The sequence below is a fragment of the Macaca mulatta genome, chromosome 11 (assembly GCF_049350105.2).
Source record: "Macaca mulatta isolate MMU2019108-1 chromosome 11, T2T-MMU8v2.0, whole genome shotgun sequence".
NCBI classification, from domain to species: domain Eukaryota; kingdom Metazoa; phylum Chordata; class Mammalia; order Primates; family Cercopithecidae; genus Macaca; species Macaca mulatta.
In genome coordinates this window covers 127845492-127861333 of record NC_133416.1, presented here as the reverse complement: position 1 = coordinate 127861333, position 15842 = coordinate 127845492, and the positions used below count along the sequence as shown (strand labels likewise).

Genomic DNA, 15842 nt, shown 5'->3' with positions numbered 1-15842 from the left:
GATTTAGGTAAAGCCAGATTCTACATGGCAAGGGCTTATTAAGAAAGTAAACTGGCCGGGCGCGGTGGCTCACGCCTATAATCTCAACCCTTTGGGAGGCCAAGGCGGGCGGATCGCCTGAGGTCGGGAGTTCGAGACCAGCCTGACCAACATGGAGAAACCCCGTCTCTACTAAAAATACAAAAAATTAGCTGGGCGTGGTGGCGCATGCCTGTAATCCCAGCTACTTGGGAGGCTGAGGCAGGAGAATCACTTGAACCCAGGAGACGGAGGTTGCGGTGAGGCTGAGATTGTACCACTGCACTCCAGCCTGGGCAACAAGAGCAAAACTCTGTCTCAAAAAAAAAGGCCGGGCGCGGTGGCTCAAGCCTGTAATCCCAGCACTTTGGGAGGCCGAGGCGGGCGGATCACAAGGTCAGGAGATCGAGACCACAGTGAAACCCCGTCTCTACTAAAAATACAAAAAATTAGCCGGGCGCGGTGGCGGGCGCCTGTAGTCCCAGCTACTCAGGAGGCTGAGGCAGGAGAATGGCGGGAACCCGGGGGGCGGAGCTTGCAGTGAGCCGAGATCGCGCCACTGCACTCCAGCCTGGGTGACAGAGCGAGACTCCGCCTCAAAAAAAAAAAAAAAAAAAAAAAAAAAAGAGGCCGAGCGCGGTGGCTCAAGCCTGTAATCCCAGCACTTTGGGAGGCCGAGACGGGCGGATCACGAGGTCAGGAGATCGAGACCATCCCGGCTAACACGGTGAAACCCCATCTCTACTAAAAAATGCAAAAAACTAGCCGGGCGAGGTGGCAGGCGCCTGTAGTCCCAGCTACTCGGGAGGCTGAGGCAGGAGAATGGCGTAAACCTGGAAGGCGGAGTTTGCAGTGAGCTGAGATCCAGCCACTGCACTCCAGCCTGGGCAACAGAGCCAGACTCCATCTCAAAAAAAAAAAGAAAGAAAGAAAAAAAGAAAGTAAACTGGCACTGAGCAAGAAGGCTGTCTTCATTTCTTCACTTATTACCACACTGGCAAGGAAACAGTTTCACAATGCTTACAGAAATGCTCTCTGATAGTAAACTGCTCATTTCCAAAACACCTAACAACTGACCACATCATCACTAATGATTTCAGTTGCCAAAAATCAACTCGTTTCTCTTGGCTTCCATTTACCTAAGGGTATGAAGACAGACACGTCAAGTGAGAGACTGCCTCTTATCTCTAGACCCAGGCAACGGGCAGCTAAAGGTTGAAGGTACTGTCAGGCCTGGGACCCAGAGATAAAATTCAGAGTATTATTTTTGAAATGTTTTGTGGACAACTTGCCAGGATATACATGGGAAAAACTCGAAGGTAGAACAGGAGTGATAACATGATCCACTTTAGATTTTGGAAAACAGAAAAAACATCAAGTCCCTGGGAGAAGGAACTATGGGTGAAGTTTTAAATCTCCGAGTGGTGGTTCTCAATCCTGGCTGCACACCAGAATCACTTGTACAGACTTTTGAAATTATGAATGCCCAGGACCCACGGGTCCAATCTAGGCTTAAAGAATCAGAAAAAAGCCAGGCACAGTGGCTCATGCCTGTAACCCCAGCACGTTGGGAGGCTGAGGTAGGAGGATCACTTGAAGCCAGGAGTTTGAGACCAGACTGGGCAACATAGTGAGACCCCCATCTCTATAAAAAAAAAAGAAAGAAAAAAGAAAAAATTCCTAGGAAGCGGCCCCACACACCCATAATTTTTTTTTTAAAGTTCCTCACGAGGTCAGGTGTTTGAGATTAGCCTGGCCAACATGGTGAAACCCCATCTCTACTAAAAATACAAATATTAGGCCGGTGTGGTGGTGGACACCTGTAATCCCACTACTCAGGAGGCTGAGGTAGAAGAATTGTTTAAACCTGGGAGGCAGAGGTTAAAGTGAGCTGAGATCACGCCACTGAACTCCAGCCTGGGTGACAGAGCAAGACTGTCCTGAGGGGGAAAAAAAAAGTTCCTGAGGGGATTCTGATGCATAGCCACCACTGAGAACAACTGCCAAGAACTACTGTCAAGACACATTCCAAAATAGACAAGACCACTAAACTCAGGATCCAGAGTCAACAAATACATGACTTAAAAACTTAACCCAGCTTTTCAGTTGTTCCACATTTCCCTAATGGAAAGGTCTCCACCAAGTAGCAGTAGGTGTATCTCAGCCTCCCCCCATTACCAAATTAAGGGCCACAAGTTTTTCACAGTTAAATTACTTGGCATCCTCATTTCTAGCTCTAGTTCTAACAGGTGGCTCAGCCTAGAGGTCAGAATACCAGCCAGCAAGTTTCTGCTGCTGATTCATGCTGTAATCACAAGCAAGTTGCTTACCCATTGTCCAGAGTAGTTGACAAGCACCTCCAGAGGGGCAACATATGGCCTTACTACAGAATCAACTGACAACAAATTGAATCCAGCTGAAATTAGTAATTCTGAATGAAAGGAAGAGAGAGGTGGTATCAGGAATGATGCATGTGCCAGTAAGTTATCTGCTTGCTAAGTGTGGTTATACAAAGCTTATTGAAAAATACCGCCTAGGACTTCATAAAAATTTACTTGGACCAATCACTCTTAACACTGCTAAGCCTCTATTTTCTTATCTTTAAAATAGGACTAATACTCTACCATACTTCCTCATAGAATCATGAGGATTAAGAAAGAAAACTTCTGTAAAATGCCTACCATAGTGGCTGACACAGTTTTACTATGATTTGAAAGCCTATCATTAATAAATCCAAATCATTCCTATCAAGAACACCCACTAGACTACCAACAAAGCCACATAAACCAAGGAATCCAGCCAACAGGCCCTGAAATTCTTTTAATTTCTCTAAGTGGTTTTACTGAAGGCTTCAAATCACCTCAATTTTCAAAGCCATTAAAATCTCCAGGTCCATTTACAGGTCAGAGGCATTTTTCAAGGCAGATTACCACTAGTAACCTGGTTTCTGGTACCGGAATAACAGGAAGAGTGCCAGGGCAGTGCTTCATACCACCAACCTCAAAATAACTGCCTCATAATACCTGACCTTCCCTTAACCTCCCTGGCAGTTCTGTCCGCCCAGGGGGATGGGACAAGAGCCTGGTTCCTGGCCAGGGTCCACTGTCTGCCCCAAAACGGCCTACCTTCTCTCTTGCCTCTCTTTACTTTCTTTACTCCCTCTAAATGACTTTCCCCACTTCCTAACCTACCTTCTCTCCTCTGAGCTATATTCACGGGATATTTACTGCTGAATGTTCTCAGAAATACCTATTAACACTATTGGAATGAAGCTGTAGGAATATAATCAAGAAAAAGAAAGTTATATAAATGTTCGGGCAATTAGCCCAGGCAAAGAAACTGTGGTATGTGACTCTAGCCGGAAAGATCAAGAAAATCCTGGTAGCCAAATTTACCTATTTCCTGTGTACAAATGAAGGGCAAATTTAAGCCAGCCACTGGAACAAAATCTCAAGGAAATTAATCATGCAGCTAGGAAGCAAATGACCATTAATTACAGTTTACAGAATAGAAATCAAAGGGCTTTTTTCCACAAGGCAGAAAAGGGGGAGAAAAAAAGTGACTTAAATATTTGAATACTGAAAACTCTTGCTCTTTTCACCTTGACAAAAGATAAACTATCTTTTCACCTTACCCTTCTTGCTTTCCCTTCAACTCAGTACTCTGTAAATTCAAGAGGTCCTTTCAATGATTTCCAGCAGAATCCAGTATATGAAGTGTTGCAGAAATCTTTGTATGGGATTATGCAGAGCTTGAGTGTACCCTTTTGTTAGAGCAACCATCTCATCATGAAGTCACTGCATCAGAGTTCCTCAGTATCTGTTGTAGTAGCACTGGTCTTAGCTGTTACGTTCTTAAGACAGCTTAGGTTCAACTTTAAAAATCAGCCAATATCCAGAGTTTCCTAATCTTTTAATCTCCACATATTCGGCCTCTTTCTTTGTTCCTAAATGCAAGCAGTGGGTTATGGCTAGTGAAGAAGCATTGATTTGGCTACAAAGCTCATTCTTCCTTGCTACGGGAACACGCACAGCAAAAGCCAGAAGAGCAGACACTGGCAGTGGCAAACATGGTCAAGCTTTCTAACACACACATTAAACAAAAAAATGAACGCTGCCTCAAGGCACACGTGTATTCGTAAAATCTAACAAAGGTCCTTTACGAGAGTTTTCTGTTTATTTGAGATGGGCTGGAGTGCAATGGTGTGATCTTGGCTCACTGCAACCTCCGCCTCCCGGTTTCAAGGGATTCTCCTGCCTCAGCCCCCCAAGTAGCTGGGATTACAGGTGCACGCTACCAGGCTGGGCTAATTTTTTGTATTTTTAGTAGAGACAGGGCTTCACCATGTTGGCCAGGCTGGTCTCAAACTCCTGACCTCAGGTGATCCATCCGCCTCGGCCTCCCAAAGTGCTGGGATTACAGGCGTGAGCTAACGCACCCGGCCTACATGAGTTTTTACAGAACTTTTCTTGTTGTTTTGAGGTGGGGTCTCGCTCTGCCACCCCAGCTAGAGTGCAGTAGAGTGATCATGACTCACTGCAACCTTGCACTTCTGGGTTCAAGTGCTCTTCCTCCTCCTCCCACCTCAGCCTCTTCACAACCAGGACTACAGGTGTGTGCCACCACGCCCAGCTCATTTATTTTTTTTGTAGGACAGGGTCTCGAACTCTTGGGCTCAAGCAATCAGCCTGCCTCAGCCTCCCAAAGTGCTGGGATTATAGCCACCCAGCCCATTTGAAATGTTAACAATGACAAATATTTGCTCGGTCAAACTACTATAGAATTCTGTATCACCCTGTTGGGTAATCAGAGTTAATTCCACTTATCAACATATTCAAAGTGAAGGACATAGCAGTAAAATTCCTTAAATACCTGTTTGCTGTTTTATTTTGAGTTGTCACAAGCTTTCGCCTACTGCTAAGAAATAAACTTAAGGCATTTATTGCAACTGACTAATGAATGTATGTTAGTGGCTTAAAGAGGAGTCCCAGAAAAATTGAGAATTCAGACAGTTGGAGAACCAAATCCTTAACATACATCTGGGAATAGAGTGCAAAAATAAACTTACTTATCAATTGCTTTGAACAGACCACTCTAAATCAGTTCCAACACTGACCAAAAGGACTGGCTACCTTCTATCTTTTGAGGGATCTATGGCAAAGCTATGCATGTGCAGAACTGCAAAATCAGTCTGCATACATACCACTTCCTGACATGGCCCGAGAACCCATACTCCTAATGGTCTCACACCAGGTAAACGAGTTTGCCATATCCAGCAGGTGAACTCTGAGTGAGTTAGTAAACCTTACAATTTTTTGGTTTTTTGTTTGGTTTAAGTCAGCCTTAGCTTTGTTTTGACTTTTTAGAGATGGGGTCTCTCTGTTACCCAGGCTGGATGGTATGCAGTGTCGTGATAAAGCTCACTGCAGCCTCAACTTCCTCGAGCTTAAGCAATCCTCCCACCTCACCCTTCCGAGTAGCTAGGGTTACAGGTGTGTGTCACCACACTTGGCTATTTTTTTTTTCCTTATGGAGACTGGGTCTCACTATCTTGCACAAGCTGGTGTGAAACTCCTGGGCTCAAGCTATCCTCCCACCTCAGCCTCCCAAAGTATCTGGATTACAGGCATGAGCCACCACACCTGGTGTCTCACTCTTACGGTTTTTTAATCTTGACAGGTTTTAAACTGGACCTCCACATTTAGGGACTCCAAATATTTCCCTCTCTGCCACAACATCCCCACTGTCGCTGAAAACACCTTCCTCTTACTGCTAATGTAACTGAAATACAAAACAGAGCACAGATTAGTAAAAACTTTGAAATAAAATGAGGCCGGGCGCGGTGACTCACGCCTGTAATCCCAGCACTTTGGGAGGCCGAGGCGGGCGGATCACAAGGTCAGGAGATCGAGACCACGGTGAAACCCCGTCTCTACTAAAAATACAAAAAATTAGCCGGGCGCGGTGGCGGGCGCCTGTAGTCCCAGCTACTCAGGAGGCTGAGGCAGGAGAATGGCGTAAACCCAGGAGGCGGAGCTTGCAGTGAGCCGAGATCGCGCCACTGCACTCCAGCCTGGGCGACAGAGCGAGACTCCGTCTCAAAAAAAAAAAAAAAAAAAAGAAATAAAATGAACACTGCACTCCAGCCTCTGCCAACTCCTAACATCCTACCTGCTCAGTTTATTCCTTCTTTAAATATGAACAATTTCAGCCGGTTACACAAGTCAGTGACTTGCACAGTGAAAACACAGGCAAAAACTTCACCTAGTCCTTGGCACATGGTAAGCCCTCAATTAAAGGTAGCTATTATCATCATCATGGTCATAATATTGAGAGACTTGATTACAGAAATAAAACCTTCCCTGTTAAAGGACAATCCTACAGTCCAACATACAAAAATAGACCTTATGGGTATTTGGTGCAAAACAGACGTCAGATACCCTAAGACCTTAGTTCATTTGTTTTGTTTTTGTTTGTTATTTAATTATATTACCTCCACCTACCTTTACAAGTAAATTCGGGGCACTCACTCAAGGTCTGGCAAACTGGGACCCAAAAAGACTGAATTCATAGTCTGCGCTCTTAACCCCACAATGAATAGCCACTGAAGGATGAGTTCCTCTTCAACAGAGGAATGGATCTGGGACCAGGTTATTAAATAAGATATCTGAGTTTGAAAGATCCTTGGGCTCCACTCACCCGTCTAAACTTGAACACTATCCAATGTTAATTCAACATTAAAGGGTAGAACAACTTGGGAGTTTTAGGAGCATGGACTGATGAGTCACACAAACCAGGTCTTAAGGCCTGCTGTGAGCCAAATACTAGCTGGGTGACCTTACCCTTTCTCATTATATGTAAAATTGGGATAAGAACAGTACCTACTTAATCGAGCAGTTTTGAGAGTTAATGTAAATGATCCACGTAAACCACGCAAAACAGCGCTCATTAACATAACTGTAAATAATGAGAGCCATGGAAAAGGGCAGGTAGGGGCTATAATAGAAAGTGGAGCCTGTCCCCGAGTAACCCAGCAGACAAGAGAGCAACGACTCTCCCCAGCAGTAGGGGCACTCGCCCCCGCCCACTGCCGCAGGCCCGCCCTTACCGCTCTTGGGTTTAGACTCGCCGGCTGGCCCCGCCGAGGCGGAGCGGGGCGGCTGTTGCCCTTTGCTGCTGCCCGAAGAGGCGGAGGAGCTGTTGGAGCCGCTGTTCTTGTCCATGTCGGAAGCGGTGGCGGCGGCGTTGGGGGAGCTCAGCGGCATCAACGGGGGCCTCGGAGGCGACGGCGGTCGGAGCGGAGCGGGAGCGGCGGGGACCCAGGCTCATGGCGTTCAGGGCCGGCGGGGGTCGGCGGCGGCAGCGGTTCTCGGCCTTCATGGCGACATTTTTCCCTGTTTCCTTTCTTGGCTTCTCAAACTAGGAAGAGAAGCGGCGGACAGGGCTGTTAAGCCCGACGGCAGCGGCGACCGAGGACGAGGAGGAGGCCGGGGCTCGGGAGTCCGGGCCGGGCCTGGCGGGGCGGAGGCTGCGGGGGAAGGGGAGGCGAGGGAGGGTGCGCGAGCCCCGCCGGCCGGCCGGACACGCTCTCCCGCCGCGAGGCAGGGGAGAGGGCTGGCTGTCTGGTGTCGGGGACAGGCGTCTCCGACACAGCGACGGATACTCGCCCCTGGGCCGAGGCCGAGCTGCTCCGGGAATGGCGACGAGTCGCCAAACAGCATCGTGAAGAACCCGGATGAACTCTATATATAGTGGAGAGGGGCGCGGTATTCTGGGAAATGTAGTTTTTGCCTACATCCGGGTCTCGTGGGTTTTTTTTTTTTTTTTTTTTTTTTTTTTTTTTTTTTGAGACGGAGTCTCGCTATGTCGCCCAGGGTGGAGTGCAGTGGCCGGATCTCAGCTCACTGCAAGCTCAGTAACAATAATAATATACCCTAATAATAATGTGGCCAAACATTAGAATACCTGTGGAACTCCTTTATAGACTCATTTGAATTATGGTTCTTTTTTTTTTTTTTTTTTTTGAGACGGAGTCTCGCTATGTCGCCCAGGGTGGAGTGCAGTGGCCGGATCTCAGCTCACTGCAAGCTCCGCCTCCCGGGTTTTTACGCCATTCTCCTGCCTCAGCCTCCCGAGTAGCTGGGATTACAGGCGCCCACCACCTCGCCCGGCTAGTTTTTTGTATTTTTTAGTAGAGACGGGGTTTCACCATGTTAGCCAGGATGGTCTCGAACTCCTGACCTCGTGATCCGCCCGTCTCGGCCTCCCAAAGTGCTGGGATTACAGGCTTGAGCCACCGCGCCCGGCCCTCGTGGGGTTTTTTAACATTTCCTCCCCCACCTCCGTCCCAACCCCACTGTGAGGGCTTTCCGAATAATGGGACTTGTATTTGCTCCAAGTCCAGGTTTTTCACTTAATACACTAAAAATACAGTAACAATAATAATATACCCTAATAATAATGTGGCCAAACATTAGAATACCTGTGGAACTCCTTTATAGACTCATTTGAATTATGGTTCTTTTTTTTTTTTTTTTTTTGAGACGGAGTCTCGCTCTGTCCCCCAGGCTGGAGTGCAGTGGCGCGATCTCGGCTCACTGCAAGCTTTGCCTCCCGGGTTCACGCAATTCTCCTGCCTCAGCTTCCTGAGTAGCTGGGACTACAGGCGCCCGCCACCACGCCCGGCTAATTTTTTGTATTTTTAGTAGAGACGGGGTTTCATCGTGTTAGCCAAGATGGTCTCGATCTCCTGACCTCGTGATCCACCCACCTCGGCCTCCCAAAGTGCTGGGATTACAAGTCTGAGCCACCCTGCCTGGCCAATTTACGGTTCTTATTCTAGCGTTAATAACAATTGATTCATGGCCCTTAGTCTATCTCACATTGGGAATAATAATAATAGCGTTAATAATGACAATACCTTACATTTAATATCACTTTACAGCACTTCTTCATACAGTACAGCACTTTATTTCTTTAGCCTGGCGTGGCGGTGCGCACCTGTGGTCCCCATTACTCAGGAGACTGAGGCAGAAACAGGCGGCAGGCAGTGAGTGGTTCATGCGTATAATCCCAACACTTTGGGAGGCAGAGGTGGAAGGATCCTTGGAGTCCAGGAGTTCCAGACCAGCCTGGGGAATATAGCGAGACCCCTGACTCTAAAGAATAAAAATATTTTTTTTTTTTTTTTTTTGAGACGGAGTCTCGCTCTGTCGCCCAGGCTGGAGTGCAGTGGCGCGATCTCGGCTCACTGCAAGCTCCGCCTCCCGGGTTCACGCCATTCTCCTGCCTCAGCCTCCCGAGTAGCTGGGACTACAGGCGCCCACAACCGCGCCCGGCTAATTTTTTGTATTTTTAGTAGAGACGGGGTTTCACCGTGGTCTCGATCTCCTGACCTTGTGATCCGTCCGCCTCGGCCTCCCAAAGTGCTGGGATTACAGGCGTGAGCCACCGCGCCCGGCCAAGAATAAAAATATTTTTAAAAAAATTAGTTGGCCGGGCGCTGTGGCTCAAGCCTGTAATCCCAGCACTTTGGGAGGCCGAGGCGGGCAGATCACGAGGTCAGGAGATCGAGACCATCCTGGCTAACACAGTGAAAACCCGTCTCTACTAAAAATACAAAAAATTAGCCGGGCGTGGTGGCGGGCACCTGTAGTCCCAGCTACTTGGGAGGCTGAGGCAGGAGAATGGCGTGAACCCAGGAGGCGGAGCTTGCAGTGAACCGAGATCGTGCCACTGCACTCCAGCCTGGGCGACAGAGTGAGACTCCGTCTCAAAAAAAAAAAATTAGGCCGGGCGCGGTGGCTCAAGCCTGTAATCCCAGCACTTTGGGAGGCCGAGACGGGCGGATCACGAGGTCAGGAGATCAAGACCATCCTGGCTAACACGGTGAAACCCCGTCTCTACTAAAAAATACAAAAAACTAGCCGGGCGAGGTGGCGGGCGCCTGTAGTCCCAGCTACTCGGGAGGCTGAGGCAGGAGAATGGTGTAAACTCGGGCGGCAGAGCTTGCAGTGAGCTGAGATCCGGCCACTGCACTCCAGCTTGGGCGACAGAGCGAGACTCCGTCTCAAAAAAAAAAAAAAAAAAAAAAAAATTAGTTGGGCAGGCGGGCGTGGTGGCTCACACCTGTAATCCCAGCCCTTTGGGAGTCTGAGCAGGGCAGATCACTTGAGGCCAGGAGTTCAAGACCAGCCTGGCCAACATAGCAAAATCCCATCCCTACTAAAAATACAAAAATTAGCTGGGCTCTGAATAAAATACTCTGAATAAAACTAACTTTAATTTAAAAGAAAGAAAGAGAGAAAGAAAAAAGAAATAAAGAAAAAGGAAAGAAAGAAAGAAAGGAAGGAAGAAAGAAAAGTAGCCAAGCACAGTGGCTGTGGCTGCACACCTGTAGTCCTAGCTACTTGGGAAACTGAGGCAAGAGGCTCGCCTGAGCCCAGCAGTTAGTTGGAGGTTGCAGTGAGATATGATCGTGCCAGTGCACTCCAGTATGAGTGACAGAGAGGGATGACCCTGTCTAAAAAAAATTTTTTAAGTGGAAATAGAGACTGAAAAGCAGATTAGTCATTTCAAAATTACTTGTCTTGTAAAAGTTTAAGCAGAATGGACTTCCTTATGTGGGGTAAAACTGACCAGTTTGGGGATTTGGTGATTTCTCAGAAGGTCAGATAGACAACTTAGTTTAGGGGCCGGGCACGGTGGCTCACGCCTGTAATCCCAACACTTTGGGAGGCTGAGGCGGGCAGATCACGAGGTCAGGAGATCGAGACCATCTTGGCTAACACGGTGAAACCCCGTCTTTACTAAAAATACAAAAAATTAGCTGGGCGTGGTGGCGGGCGCCTGTAGTCCCAGCTACTCAGGAGGCTGAGGCAGGAGAATGGCGTGAATCCGGGAGGCAAAGCTTGCAGTGAGCCGAGATCGCACCACTGCACTCCAGCCTGGGAGACTCAGTATCAAAAAAAAAAAAAAAAAAAAAAAAAGTTAGTTTAGGCGTGGTTGGGTAGAATTTCACCTTGAGTGACTCTATTTTGGTTTGGTCTACTGTACCGAAGCTCAGTGCAAACCAGTGGGCTCCTATACATTGTATTTAACAGCTGTTAACATTGACTATCACATTTAATCTTCACAATTACTAAACTTTAGACTAAGTGTGCCTATAGTGTGGGGAAAAGAAAGAGAGATCAGCCTGTTACTGTGTCTATAGAAAGAAATAGACATAAGAGACTCCATTTTGTTCTGTATTTGAGATGCTGTTAATCTGTGACCCTACCCCCAACCTTGTCCTTGCAAGAGACATGTGCTGTGGTGACTCAAGGTTTAAAGGATTTTGGGCTGTGCAGGGTGTGCTTTGTTAAACAAGTGCCTGAAGGCACCTTGCTGGTTAAAAGTCATCACCATTCTCTTAATCTCAAGTACCCAGGGACATGTACACTGCCAAAGGTCTCAGGGACCTCTGCCTAGGAAAGCTAGGTATTGTCCAAGGTTTCTCCCCATGTAATAGTCTGAAATGTGGCCTCGTGGGAGGGGAAAGACCTGATCGTCCCCCAGCCTGACACCCATGAAGGGTCTGTGCTGAGGAGGACCAGTACAAGAGGAAAGAAGGCCTCTTGGTGGTTGTTGGCAGTTGAGATAGAGAAAAGCATCTGTCTCCTGCCCGTCCCTGGGCAATGGAACATCTTGGTGTAAAACCCGATTGTATGTTCTGTTTACTGAGAAAGGAGAAAACCGCCTTAGGGCGAAAGGTGGGACTTGCTAGCGCAGTGCTGCTCTTTATGCACTAAAAAGGTTTATGAAGATGTTTGCATATGCATATCAAGGCACAGCACTTTTCCTTAAACTTGTGTCACAGAGATCTTTATTCATATGTCTCACTGCTGACCTTCTCCCTACGAGGATCCTATTATCCTGCCACTTCCCTAAGATGGTAAAGATAATTATCAATAAATACTAAGGGAACTGAGAGACTGGTGCCGGAGTGGGTCCTCTGTATGCTGAGCGGCGGTCCCCTGGGCCCACTTTTTCTTTCTCTATACTTTGTCTCTGTGTCTCATTTCTTTTCTCAAGTCTCTTTCCACCTAACAAGGAACGCCCACAGGTGTGGAGGGGCAGGCCACCCCTTCATATAGTCCCAGCTACTCAGGAGGCTGAGGAGGGATGATCACTTGAGCCCAAGAGTATGAATCCAGCCTGGGTAACACAACAAGACTCTGTCCCTAAATAAATAAAAGTTAAAGATGAGAAAATGGACTCCAAAAGTTTAGATAATTTGCCTATGATCACATAGCTAAGAAGTGATGTTCTTACCTATGAGATAAGCAGGTCCTCATTTTACAGATACAGACAGTGAGGTTTAGAAAATCATGGCCAGGCGCGGTGGCTCACACCTGTAATCCCAGCACTTTGGGAGGCTGAGCCGGGTGGATCAACAGGTCAGGAGTTCGAGACCAGCCTTACCAACATGGTGAAACCCCATCTCTATTAAAAATACAAAAAAAAATTAGCCGGGCATGGCAGTGCACACCTGCACCTGTAATCCCAGCTACTGAGGAGGCGGAGACAGGAGAATCACTTGAACCTAGGGGGCACAGGTTGCAGTGAGCCAAGACTGCGCCACTGTATTCCAGCCTGGGCAACAGAGCGAGACTCCATCTCAAAAAAAAAAAAAAAAGAAAGAAAGAAAATCATGTATATGGGGCCGAGCGCGGTGGCTCATGCCTGTAATCCCAGAACTTTGGGAGGCTGAGGCCAGTGGATCACCTGAGGTCAGATGTTCCAGACCAGCCTGGCCAACATAGTAAAACACCATCTCTACTAAAAATACAAAAAATTAGCCGGGCGTGGTGGGGGGCCCCTGCAATCCCAGCTACTCAGGAGGCTGAGGCAGGAGAATCACTTGAACCTGGGAGGCAGAGATTGCAGTGAGCTGAGATTGGGCCACTGCACTCCAACCCCGGGCGACAGTGCAAGACTCCGTCTCAAAAGAAAAAAAAAAAAGAAAATCATGCATGTGGGTCAGGTGCAGTGGCTCACGCCTGTAATCCCAGCACTTTGGGAGGCCGAGGTGGGCAGATCAAGAAGTCAGGAGTTCAAGACCATCCTGACCAATATGGTGACACTCCGTCTCTTCTAAAAATACAACAATTAGCCGGGCGTGGTGGCACACACCTGTAGTCCCAGCTACTTGGGAGGTTGAGGGAGAACAACCGCTTGAACCAGGGAGGTGGAGGTTGCAGTGAGCCAAGATCACGCCACTGCACTCCAGCCTGGGCGACAGAGTGAGACTCTGTCTCAAAAAAAAAAAAAGAAAAGAAAAAGAAAAAGAAAGGAAAATCATATATGTGGCCAGGCGAGGTGGCTCAAGCTTGTAATTCCAACATTCTGGGAGGCTGAGGCAGGAGGATCACTTGATGTTAGGAGTTTGAGACCAGCCTGAGCAACATAGTGAAACCCATTCTCTACTAAATATTACAAAACAAAAAATATATGTTTTACAGATACAGACACTAAGACTTTGGGAATCATACCACACCTATTTGTACTTTGGAAAATTACAGACGATTCCCTTCCAACCACAGTAGTTTGAGATTCAAAAGGTCACATAGACATGCTATTAAGGAAATGACCAGGGCCAGGTGCCGTGGCTCACACCTATAATCCCAGCATTTTGGGAGACTGAGGTGGGTGGATTGCCCAAGCCCAGAAGTTTAAGACCAGCCATGGCAACATGGCAAAACCGTCTTGACAAAAAATACAAAAATCAGCCCAGTGTGGTAGTGCGCACCTGTAGTCCCAGCTACTCAGGAGGCTGAGGTGGGAGGATGGCTTGAGCCTGGGAGGGTAAGGAGTGAGCTATGATTGTGCTACTACACTGGGTGACAAAGTGAGATCCTGTTTCAAAATAAAGAATGAATGAATACATAAGTAAATAAAACCAGTCTGGCCAAAATGGTGAAACCCCATCTCTACTACAAATGCAAAAATCAGCGCCGGGCGTGGTGGCTCACCACTTTGGGAGGCTGAGGCGGGTAGATCATCTGAAGTCAGGAGTTCAAGACCAGCCTGGCCAACATGGTGAAACTCCATCTCTACTAAAAATACAAAAATTAGCCTGGCATGGTGATGCGTGCCTGTAATCCCAGGTACCAGGGAGGCTGAGGCAGGAGGATTGCTTGAACCCAGGAGGCAGAGGTTGTAGTGAGCCAAGGTCGTGTCACTGCACTCCAGCCTAGGCAACAGAACAAGACGCCACCTCAAAAAAAAAAATGCCTTTCAACAGTCCTTGTCCTGCTTCACTTTTTACAGGTTTTGCCCCACAAATCATATGAAATAAGAGAACAGTGAAATACTGTTGGTCTGGATACTTAATCTGATGTGCAGAAGGAACAGCCCCAAATCCTGAGATCCATTCTTTTATATAACTAGATATGGAAGAGATAAGATTCTTTGATGAGACTTTATTTATTTATTTAATTATTTTTGAGATGGAGTCTCGCTCTGTCACCCAGGCTTGCGTGCAGTGGTGCAATCTCGGCTCACTGCAACCTCTGACTCCTGGGTTGAAGTGATTCTCCTGCTTTAGCCTCCTGAATAGCTGGGACTACAGGTGTGCATCACCACTTCTGGCTGATTTTTGTATTTTAGCAGAGACGGGGTTTCACCATATTAACCAGGCTGGTCTCGAACTGCTGACCTCATGCAATCCGCCTGCCTCGGGCTCCCAAAGTGTTGGGATTACAGGCCACTGCACCCAGCCACTTAATTTCTTTTAACAAAGACATGAGAATTATGAATACATGGATGAATCATTTCGCCCTTGTATCATTCCTTTTTTTTTTCTCATCACTATACCAACGAGGACCTTCTATCATTCTTAAAATAAAAAAGAAACAGAAATCCCCGCGCAGTACTTCCCAAACGAAAGCGGTAGGTGTCCATCTGTCAGGCTATATTAAACCAGGAAGAGAATTTTCGTTTCAAAATAGTTTCTTCTATTGGCGCTTTCTCCTCGTGAAATATTTACAGGAAACATACATTTAAAATGGAATGAAAGCAGAAACATACAGTAATCCAAGCAAAACTCAACAACGTCCATTCTTTATTTTGCACAAGACGGTCTACATTACCCTTTCCATTAAAAAAAGACTGAAAATCTGGGGCTGAAGTAAAACACCCATGACATGCCAGTTGGAGCTAGGAATGTAGCTTTGTGTCAGCAGGAGACCAAGTGTGAGTGGTGGTTCTGGCTTGCTAAGTGGATACTTGAGCTTTCGTTCCCATTTATGAGCTTCCTAGGTTCATAAAACGGACAGACCAAAGAAGTCTGCCCGTAGTATGTTTATTTTTCAGAGTAGTCTAGCATATGTTTCTCAAGAATGGTCTGCAAATCTCTTGCATCAGAATCACCAGAGAAATTTGTTTAAATAGAGATTAAAGGGATATATGTCAGATTTACTGATTCAAAATCTCTGGTAGTTGGGAACCCAGGAATCTTCATTTTAAAACTTAAACCAAGTGATTCTTACGCTCAACAAAGTGTGCAGGAATTGGCCCCGTGATCTTGGCTTTTTAATCACACCATGCCTCAATTTCTCCCTTCTGCACAAGAAAACAAGAGTTCCTGGATATCTTGCGAGTTAGTACTCTTCTGCCTAGCCAGATTCAGAGACATAGCCGCTAAGAGGTGACTCGGGGCTCCCCTGAGCTCCCCTCATTCCTGGTGAATTGTAAATTCAATCAGAGAAGAGAGAGAGGAAGAGATTTCCGATACTTAAAGACTACCCTCTGGATCCTAGAGATTTTGCCCGTACAACTGTGTA

At 47.0% G+C, this 15842-nt stretch overlaps 1 protein-coding gene and 1 long non-coding RNA gene across 10 annotated transcripts in view; one reads left to right on the top strand and one right to left on the bottom strand.

Annotated features, from left to right (window-relative positions):
• The window catches only part of RNF10 (ring finger protein 10), a 48252-nt gene extending 40643 nt beyond the window's left edge, over positions 1-7609 (bottom strand). For 6 of the 8 annotated variants that reach the window (XR_013400569.1, XR_001448239.3, XR_013400568.1 and 3 more), the window contains exon 1: positions 7127-7432. Coding sequence is in view for 5 of the 8 variants with exons in the window: in XM_077952477.1 (XP_077808603.1) it covers positions 7127-7283 (157 nt within the window). In the remaining 3 variants the exon portion in view is untranslated. 8 annotated transcript variants of the gene reach the window in all.
• Positions 1-15842, top strand: part of LOC144333152 (uncharacterized) — a 48723-nt gene that overhangs the window by 3137 nt on the left and 29744 nt on the right. The gene's annotated exons all lie outside the window — the stretch shown is intronic.